This window comes from Hippopotamus amphibius, chromosome 4 (genome assembly GCF_030028045.1).
Source record: "Hippopotamus amphibius kiboko isolate mHipAmp2 chromosome 4, mHipAmp2.hap2, whole genome shotgun sequence".
Lineage (NCBI taxonomy): Eukaryota > Metazoa > Chordata > Mammalia > Artiodactyla > Hippopotamidae > Hippopotamus > Hippopotamus amphibius.
The window spans coordinates 177,831,757-177,841,661 of record NC_080189.1 but is presented as its reverse complement, the minus strand read 5'-3'; the positions used below and the strand labels follow the sequence as shown (position 1 = coordinate 177,841,661).

General features: G+C 54.8%; 1 protein-coding gene across 3 annotated transcripts; it reads right to left on the bottom strand.

Moving 5' to 3' along the window:
* Nucleotides 1-318: 318 nt before the first annotated feature.
* On the bottom strand, nucleotides 319-9,205 carry LOC130852694 (serpin A3-6-like). 3 transcript variants are annotated; one of them, XM_057733961.1, is made up of 5 exons: nucleotides 9,108-9,205; nucleotides 6,564-7,199; nucleotides 4,600-4,873; nucleotides 1,789-1,939; nucleotides 319-732 (listed from the first exon to the last, which is right to left on the bottom strand). In XM_057733961.1, the coding sequence occupies exons 1-5, from the start codon at nucleotides 9,190-9,192 to the stop codon at nucleotides 538-540; spliced, it is 1,341 nt and encodes a 446-aa protein (XP_057589944.1). In that variant the 5' UTR covers nucleotides 9,193-9,205; the 3' UTR covers nucleotides 319-537. The 3 variants fall into 3 exon arrangements, with proteins under 3 accessions (XP_057589944.1, XP_057589945.1, XP_057589946.1); XM_057733962.1 differs by having other exon boundaries at nucleotides 9,112-9,147; XM_057733963.1 differs by lacking the exon at nucleotides 9,108-9,205 and adding an exon at nucleotides 8,814-8,873.
* Nucleotides 9,206-9,905: the final 700 nt, after the last annotated feature.

Sequence of the window (9,905 nt, the reverse complement as noted above, 5' to 3'; positions counted from 1 at the left end):
TCAGGGTCAGAGCCCCTGCAAGGTCAGCACAAAGGCACATCCTGGGCCCTGGGGAGGGAGGAGTGAACCTGGACCTGGGACCAGAGGCCCTGGAAGTGGGCATCAGGCAGCAGGGGCTCCTCCCAGCCCTGGGCCTGAGGTCCGGTAACCTTGGTCATAGGCACAAAGGTGGCTGGTGAGGCTGAGACGGAGGGGCCCAGAGTCTGGGGTGGGCTGAGCATGTGTGGGAGGTCGGCGGGGCTTGGCCTCGGGGCCCAGGCAGGGGCAAGAGCATGGAATCAGGCAGATCAGGGCAGAGACACACAGAAAAGAGTCGACTCCAAGGTGCTTTATTGCTGTTGGAGGCTTTGAGCCTCCTGGTGAGCAGGGCACAGACTCCCTGTGCATGTGCAGCCCCCAGCAGGGTCACTGTCACCTCCTAAGGCTGAGAAGGTAGCATCAGGAAAGGTGGCTCCTCGGTACACAGGGGCCAGGCTGCACCCAGGGACCTGGGCAGCCAACTCCTTGGTGAACAGAACTGCCCCTCAGAGGGGATCTCTACTCTTCCCTGGGGTTGGTGACTTTGCCCAAAAAGATGATGCTCTGGCTCTTTTTGAGAATTACTGAAATCAGGAAGGGCCTGTTGAAACGCACAATGATCCTCCTTATGGACGTTTTTTCCAAGCTGATTCCCGTGGCAGCAGCTGCTTCCGTGCCCTCCTCGTCCACATCCAGCACAGCGCTGTGGACCACCTGTGGGGACACCAGAGCATTACCCACCAGAGACGAGGGGAGCGGGAGGTGAGCAGCTGCCTGAGCGCCTCTAAGGGCACTGACCTCCAGCCACCTTCTGCCGCTGGCCTGTCACTGTGCTCTTAACCTGCTCTATTCATTTGTCCTCCCAACACACCTGTCAGCTGCACTGCATAGTCATGATGAACTGATGTGCAAACTGAAGTCAAAGGCTGTGCCTGAAGCGCCCAGCGTCAGACAGGCAAAGAACAGGGGCTCCCTCTTCTAACTCAGAGACTCTATTGTCCCAAAAACACGTCCTAGTGTAGGGGGGAGGGGCACGACAAGGCATTTTTCTTGCAGGCAACCGTCCACAGCCACCCCACGTCAAAGCAGCATATGGTTGGGCACTGCTTTCTACTCCTCTCCTGCTGAAGCTGAAATGTCCCTGAGCCCTCAGCTACTTTGCATAGGATGTGACTTCCCACCCTTGGACCCTGCAGGCCCCTTGGCACACGTGCCTCCTTTACCAGGTCCTTTGGCAGGTGGGGTTCAGGGGAGACTGCAGGGCTGCCCAGCCTCCCCCATCCACTCTGACTTCTCTGCTTGTAGGATCACAGGACCAGTGGCCCTGGTGTTCCTCTCTCGTGCTCTTAGTGTATTTTCATCCAGATGGCCCCGTAGCCATAGTTAATCCCTGTACCTCTTGCCTGGTTGGTACCCATTGTCCATGAGCCATGCTCCTCTTAGAGATGAAATGCTGGAGGGATGCAGGAGTTTGATTATTGGCTCTATAGGACGTGAACGATGGAGCTTGGCATGGGGTCCGCTGCTGATTCCACCCCAGGTCCTTCCCAATGACAGATTTCTGTGTCACATTGTATTTCAGGGAAGGTGGGGACCTGACCCCGACATGATTGTAACCTAGCTCTCCTGGGCTTGGGGAGTCCCAGGGAGGGTGAGTGAGTTATAAGAAATGCAGTTATTTTGCAAATTCAACATGACCTGACCTCTGCCTGGCCTCCATCTTTCATTCTCTAAGATGGAAGCTGAATTGTCCAATGTCTAAAGACTCACCTGGGAAACCAGCAGGCTGTCTGTCCCTGTGATTCCAGACAGGTCAGCCCCAGGGATGAAGATTTTCCTGATGCCCAGCTGGGAAAGTATGTCTTTCAGCTCATAGTAGCTGGAGATGGAGAATTTCGGCAGGTAGAGTTCATGTATCTGACTAGGAAATGAGAAACAGAAATTTGAACACGTGCTTGAAAAGATGCTCACCTTTCCCCACCTCACAGCATCTTCCCAGGATTGCTTCCCAACCACCCCCTTCTCCCTCGATTAGTACCCCTTTCCTCAGTTTCTAGACCCCTCAGGCTAACTCTCCTTGATTTGTTAAATATCCATTCCCGCCTGCAGGAGTCTAACATGCCAGGCAGCACACCAGGACGGGGGCTGTGGCAGTGCCCACGCCTGGCCCTTGCAAGCCTGCAGGACACGGCAAAGCCCCCCCCTCCAACAGGGATTCCACAGCTGCTGGGAGACTGTGCTGGGGGGCTACTCCATGGGCACCAGGAAGGCTTCCTGCAGGAGGTGGCATCCAGCCTGAGTCCCAAGGAGAGGACTAAGCTGGCTGAGGGAAGAGAATCAGGAGGTGGGTGGATGTGCTTGCAGGAAAGAGGGAAGCAAGGTGAGGGTCGGACAGGGGTTTGGGCGGGATGTGGAGGGCTGGGGGCCGCACTCAAGAGCCCTGGGGACCTGAACCAGCCAGTTGAAGGTCCCCATCTTGCCTCCGCAGTGAGCTCCCTGAGGGCAGGACTGCTTCTGCTTCTGCTTCTGTTTCTGAGCAGAGCGGGCAGCGTGTTCTTGGAGCAACGCCCCCAGGCGTCCCTCTCTCTTTGTCTACATTTCCCTTAAGACTCTGGTCACAGTGCATGGTCTTTACAGATGCCAAATATGAAGCGGCTGTGGCTCCCATTAAACTTAGGCTCCATTGGAGGTAACTACTCCTCCCCATTGTCATTCCTTCCATCCTTCCACCCTTCCTTCCTTCCTAAATCCTCCCACCCTCCATTTTGCATTTGTTCCACAAATTCTTACCAAGCATCCTCCATGGACCAGGAATGTGTAGGTGCATGTTCCTTCAGTTATTTGTAAATCAAGTTATTTGATGAATATTGTGTCCATTTAGAACTATTCATTGAGACCCTGCCCTGTAGTAGTTCTTTGGTGTTAGAGGAAAGAAAAGACTGGGAAGGGAGTACATGCAGGGGGAGGGTGGGTCCCCATATCCTAGAGTCTCCTGAAACTGCAGTGAGGAGGGGCTGAGAATCAGGCATCCCTGAGGCTAGGCAGCCAGTCCCCTGGACAGGGGTTGGGGAAGGGGCTACAGCCTCAAGGTCACGTGTAGGTAGGGGGTCTCATCCTTTGCAGTTTATAAAGTACCTTTCACACCCATTCCCCCCTTGGATCTATAGAACCTCCTACTTAGGACAATAGGTCAAGGACACCCCTCCCCTTTCAGTAGGGAGCTGAGCCCCAGAGAAGCACAGGGAGTGGCCGGGGGAGTGGGAGCCTGGGAGTGGGACTCTGGGTCTGGGGCTCCTCTGCTCCCTGCACAGCTGCCCACACACCCTCCCTATACGCCCCCTGTAGACACTGCCCCCAGCACTACCTCTCCCTCTGCTGTCAGCCTCCTTACTGGTCTCCTGAATTCCACATCCTGGCCTGTGTGTCTGCCCTCAGTTTATCCAGAAGCCAACCCCTTCCCACACATGCTGGATCCTCCTGGTCCACTCCCAGTGGCTCCCCATGGATGAGTGCACTGGGCTCCTGGCAGGCCTCCCTGCCTCCATGCTTGGCCTCTGTGGTCTGTCTCCACTGGACAACCTGGGCGATCCTTTGAAAATATTACTCAGGTCACTCACTCTCTGGCCAAAACCTTGTGATGACTCTCCATTTCCCTTGGACGGGGGGTGTGTCAAGGGGTCTGCAAGGCCCCAAGGGACCTGAATCTCCCCAGGGGCCCTGACCTCTCCCAGCTTTCCCTCTCACTCCTTCTGCTCTGCTGCTCTGGCCTCACTAATCCCCAGTCACACCAGGCTTGCTCCTGCCTTAGAGGCTTTGCACTGGCTGTTCCCTCGGCCAAGAATGCTTTTCCCAGCACATCCACATGGCTCAAGCCCTCACCTCAAACATGACCTAATGGCCGCTCTACTTACAGTCACAAACTACTTCTCGCTACAATTTTCATATTTTTCTTTATTCTTACACACGTCCCCATTTCTCACCTCTCTATCAACCGAAGAATTTATTGTATTTATTTTTTGTCTCTCTCGCTTAATCACAAAGTAAGTGCCCTGAGAACAGGGAATTTACTGTTTTATTTGCTGACCTACCCTCAGGGTCTAAATTAGTCCCTGGGACATAGCATGATCTGAATTAATTAATTCAACCAGTGCCAGATGCAGGAGTGAATCAATGAGTGAGTGTAATGGAAAGGACGCTGCCAAGCTGACTCCGGGCCTGTCTCTCCTGAGCCCTCAGCTGACCCCAGTTCAATCTCCCCCACCTCCTTCAAGAGGCAGAGCCACGGGGAGAGCAGCGTGGGTGCTGGGGGTTGTGTGAGGGTCCTCTGGACTCAGCGCATCTTTGTGTCAGAGGAGCCCGCAGCCCTGCCCCCTCCCATGTCATCATCTTAGAGAACGAACCATTCAGGCCCAGAGCCACGCAGGCAGCCAAGGGCAAAGTCATCCCTGGACGGGCTCTCCCACCACTGCCCCCGCCCCTGGACATGACTGAGGCCCTGTTGCCGGGGGTTGGGAGTCCAGGAGGAGGGGGAAGGGCCCAGAAGGCAGGTGGCCCACAGTGCTGGGTCCTGGGGACACTCACCTGGGCTGCAGTGAGTCTCTCCACCTCCTCAGCGTCTCTGGGTGCAGCTTGGCTTCCAGGTCCTGCATTCTGCCCTCGTCAGGGAGGATGAAGAGCGCGCTGTCGTTGCTGCTGTACAGGAGCTCCACCACCGTGCAGCCCAGCTGCTCGTCCCGGAAGTAAGGCGTCTTCAGGCCCCCAATGCTCATCGTGGGCACCTCCACCGTCTCGTTCTCACTCACGTGGAACTCTGCCTGCTTCGTATGCTGGGGGTCAAAGAGGGTCTTCCACTGGGCTGGAGGCAGAGGGACAGGTGAGGGGTCAGTGGTGCAAGGGCAGCAGGCTGCTCCCTCCTCTGCCCTGGTCCCCAAACAACAGAGACCTTCCCCACACCAGCAGCCCAGCCCACCACCCTGTGCCTCTAGGGGTGGCCCCGCTAGGTTGGCACCTACACATGGGCAGGCAGGTGAGCCTTGGGGGACTGGGGTGAGTCCCCAGGTCTGGATTGAGAAAAGGGCCAGGAAAGAGACCTGGTAAACTGTGCCACATGAGAAACCAACAGGAATGTGGAGGGCAAGCGAGAGACAGGGGTGAGGCTGGGCCTGGGGAGATGGGACCTCCTGGTCCGTAAAGGGAACAGTGTAGGTGACCAGTGGTTAGTTGTTGGCTTTGCTGGGAGGACACACGTCCCTGACGCCTTGTGAGCCGGACTGAAGCAGCAGCCACATGGAGACCACAAAGGAAGAGAGGGGTCAACACAGAAGATGTCTGGGGTGTCCCCCCAGGAGGAGGGAGGACTCACCATGGGGGAGCTTCTAGGGGAGACTAGAGCCCTGGGCTTCATGGACTGTGTATCTCCCCACTTCCTTCTTTATTTTCCACCCCTGCCTGTGTCCCCAGCATTAGAGGCAGGAGCAGAGGGAAAGCTGGGCTGGCTGGGGTGACCCTGGGATGCAGATTTTGGTGGTGAAAATCCCAGGACAGGGCAGGGTGGTAGGAGAGAAAAGCACAGGATACTTGGAGAACAAACGTGGCAGAACAGTCCTGCATTCGTTTTCCAGAGAACTGGGATTCTCTGCCCTCATTTACAGAGAAAAACACAGACCCAGGAGGGCTACCCTGGGCTCAGCCAGGAGCTCCTAGCACAGAGCGAACAGATGTCCCCACAGCTAGTGTCTCTTAGGCACCTGACCACCCCCTGACTCAATGCTCATTTTCTGTGTCCTTATCTATTCTGTGTCCCTCTTTGCACTGCTGATTCCAGATGTGAAGGCTTTCCACCTTCATTCTGGTCCTTATGAACTTCTGGGCTGAGAACCGCAATGTTGAGTTTCTCTCCATGGGACTGGGCGCTGGTCCAACTAGAGCCTGGGAAGGAGTCTGTCCTGGATGTTGTCCTTCCCTGAGGCTTGCCTCAGATGGTGGCCTTCCCAATTCCGCCCTCACAGTCACAGAAGAGCACACGCGAAGAACCTGGGGTTGGCCAGGCTGCTCAGAGGCTGTCACACCGTGAAGACGGCCACCAGCCTCACCTCGACAACCAAAGCCCAAGTCCCCTTAGACAGAGCCCAGGTCAGACACTGCCCGCACTGCACATGGATGCGGCCTTCCTAAGCGGGTCCAAAAGCATCTGCACAGTGAGGAAGCTGGAGTTCCCGGCCACCCAGAGTGAGCTGAGAGCACAGCTCCTTCTTTCTGGCAGCCGGGCAAGTTGAAGTCAGAATAAAAAGTCTCCTCTGCCTCAGACAAAGCGTTAGTGGCCCCCTCTGCACTCATGTCCTGCAATGACAACCGTGATTTGGAAAACTCGAAAATAGACAAAGCCCATGGTCAGGGCAGGGTCTTGGTGCCCAAGACCCCCTCAGCCAAGGGCAGCCCCCTCTGTAATGTTTCACCTAACCACACATTTGGCAGAGGCAGGACAGAAATAGCCCTGAAGACACAAAACGAAAGTGTTTCCTTCTGAATCCAAACAGAGCACCCACCTTTAAAGTAGATGTAATTCACCAGGACCATCACTGTGTCTGAGGAAAGGTGTTTAAACAACTCCACAATTTTCCCCTGGGTTTTATTCTTCACATAATCATTGATGAACTTCTTGGCAGCGTCGGGATCCTGGAAGTTGGTGGAGAAGGCCTCGGAGGCGTACAGCGTCCGAGCATCTTCTATGAACTTTTCCAGCAGCTTTAGATCCTCCTGGACGAACATGGCATTGCCCATGCTCAGCTGCAGCTTGTTGCTGGGTTGGCTGAGCGTCCGCAGGAAGTGCTGGAAGCCCTGGTGGATTTTTGTCTCGGGGGTCTCTGTGAGGTTGAACTTGAGGCCTTCCAGGATCTCCGTCAGGGTGGATCCGCGGGCCCCCAGGGACAGGAAGGCCAAGGCCATGGAGATGCTCAGTGGGGAGAAGAAGACATTCTTATTGGGGGTCTTCAAAGCCAACTGCTTGTAGAGGCTGAAGGCAAAGTCAGTGTTGCTGGAGGCTAATGTGTGGTCGTCCACAGGCACCACTTTGCACTGTTTCTCCTGTGTCCCATCCTCTGGGAGGCAGTGGACACTGGAGCAGAGCCCAGCCACCAGGAGCCCCAGAGCCAGCAGGGGGGACATTCTCTCTGCCCTCATCTCTGAAAAGCAAAACTCCTTTAGGTCTCCGCATGTCACATGATATCCCAACCACCACACACTGTCCCCACATGGCCTCTGTTCTCTCTGCCTCTGCTGCTTTGTGACCTCCCAGGGTAGGTAAACACGTGGCTCTCAACATACATGAGGAGGCTCTGAGCTCCCTCTCACCCTTTGAAGCAAGTGCTATAACAGTTACCAATTTCTCCAATGGAGAAACTGGGCACAGAGAGGGGAAGGGGCTTTTCCAAGATCACACAACAAACAAGTGGAGAGCGAGGGTGAGAAGGCTGGGTTGCCTGGCTCCGAGGAGGGGAAGCTGGTGATGGGTGTGAGGTGCTGTCCAATGAGGGCCAATCCCCCGTTCTGCTGGGGGAGCAGACACCGTTAGAGGGGACTAGGAAGCGGGGGCTCCTTCTCTGTTATGTCCCCTGTCTACTCCCCAGGAAGGAGCCTTGGACTGAGTCAGAAGCCACAGCACTTCTCCCGGCCTCTTAATGACAAGTGTGTAACCTTTGGGGTCACTCCCATCGAGGTGCCTGGTTGCAGTGAGGGTTCATTGAGAGAGGCCACCACAGGCAGCAGGAGCAGTGCTGGAGCCTAGGTGGCCCTGATAATATTTGTGCAAATAGCAAAGGAGGGTAGACTGGTCTTTTCAGCCCATGCCAGGTGGACTCCAGGTGCGCATTACTACCAAAAACTTGGCAAGGACTCCACCTTGCAAGCAGGGTAGGCTCCGTCTCCGAGCCCTGCACCAGGATTTCCTTGTGGCCACGTGTGAGTGCTGTGTGGCAACGAGTAGGTGACTGAGCCTCTCTGAGCCTCAATTCCCATCTCTGTCCAACATGTGGTATGGCTCAGGGGAGTATGAAGGTGCTGGGGTCATAAGAGGAGTCTCAGAGGTGTCACTTCCTCCACATGCCACCCCCTCTCTGAGGCTCAAGCCAAACTGTGGTCCCTGGGGACAGGGGACAGAGCTACTGCATGAAAGCCCAAGAGAGGCTGAGGTCAAAGCTGGTGACCTCAGCAAACAGCATTGTTTACCTTTAGCCTCTGCCCCCACTCCTCAGAGTTCAGAGGAGAAAGGGCTTCTGGGTGTCCTGGTGAGGGGAGGGGAGGAAAGAGGAGGAGAGAGAGAAAAGAGGCAGAGGAGGGGGAGCAGGGGGAGAGGAGAGAAGGGAGGGAGGGGAGGCAGCTGAGTGGAGTTTCAGAAGCCAATGGAAAGGCCTTCGAACAAGCCCAGGGAAAGAGGCAATCATTTGGCCCAGATGTTTGTTTACTCAGGGCTGATGCAACCATTTCATTTCTTTAGAAAAGAGCTAAACATTTTCCTCCAAAATTATTCCTGGAGAAATAGCACCTGTCTATGAGGCCAGGTTGGAGGACTGGCTCTGTTTCTGAGCAGCCTGTTTTTGCCATTGCTGGATGGATGCACCCTCCTGTCTGCTTGGCCATGGGCCCTGGAAAGACAGTGGAGCCCAGGAAACCTCCCTGGAGACCCTGCAGCCTCTTCCCAGAGGGAACCAGTACACGAATGCCATCCACACTGGGCTCTGAGAGCAGAGCTCTGGGCCAGGCAAGGGAACACACCTCACGGTCCGAGGGGGAGTTCTCACCCTAATGTTGGATGCACAGCTGTATGGGGTGCAGAGCTGGCTCAAATCGGAATCCCAAAGATTCAAAAGCAGAAACGACCCCAGAAGGCTTCATGCCATGTTTCTGCCTCTGCACGATGAAAACCGAGACCCAGAGAGGAGACGGGTCTTCAGAAGGTGCAGAACCGTCCCAGCATCAGGACACAAGTCCTCCCGCCTCCCTGCTGCCTCATGTTCACAGACCCCAGGCCCATGCCTAGATCCACCCTGGGGAAGGGGGCCCTCTGCCCCCCGTGTGGGAGCACCAAGGATTACCTGCCTGGGAGAGTGGGATGTGGGGGGTGGATCCAGAGCCGCCGCCTGTCCAGGATGCTGGGCTTTCACGGGAACTGCTGCCCATTTATCCTGCAAAGATCTCCTCCCCCGCTTGCGAAATGTCTGTGGGGACAACACAGCGTTCTGTCCTCAGACTGGAAATGGACAGATGACCATTCCTGGTAACAGGATTCATTAGATCTATTTGAACAACCTGGTTACAGAAACCGCTAACTTTTCGTGTCTTAAACGAAAACTGCAAATAAGTAAATAAAAACATTTCCCTTGAGAGAGTTTTCTCATTGAAAACTCCTTGAAGGAATGTGTGAAAACTCAGAATACATAAAAAGGGAGATTCAACAAGATCCCTGATCATTGTTCTTTTTTAAGGAATATTGGTCTTTTTAGTTTTCTCCATGTTTATTACATCCTCATGAGGACCTTGTAAAAACCTGGAGAATTTAGAGAAGGACTTTGGAAAATATTCCCAAGAATTGTGTCACTCTGGGACAGCCCCAGCTGACATTATGTTGTGTTTCTTTTCTAAGTCACTTTAATTTGTGTATGTGTGTACACCTGTGTGTATGTGATAGGCATCTCCAAACACAAACTCAGGTATGTTTTTAATAGGTAGTGCACTCTGTCTACAGCTCGATTTGCAGTGCCAGAGAGGGGGTGTGAGCCTGAAGGCCCCTAGAGTGTTGAGACCACAAGTGTCTGGGTTCTCTGGTCTCTGGCGCCATCTGTCTTTGGGGTCCTGCCGTGTCTGGGCCTTTGTCCTCACCCCTTCACTATTGG

Bases quoted from the DNA above. Each gene is read 5' to 3' on its own strand.
- LOC130852694 (XM_057733961.1), bottom strand. From the start codon at position 9,192: ATGGGCAGCAGTTCCCGTGAAAGCCCAGCATCCTGGACAGGCGGCGGC. The intron at 1,940-4,599 runs GTGAGTGTCCCC...CTCATTTCCTAG, and splicing joins AGAGACTCACTGCAGCCCAG to TCAGATACATGAACTCTACC. The intron at 733-1,788 runs GTGAGTCTTTAG...GTGTCCCCACAG, and splicing joins ACAGCCTGCTGGTTTCCCAG to GTGGTCCACAGCGCTGTGCT.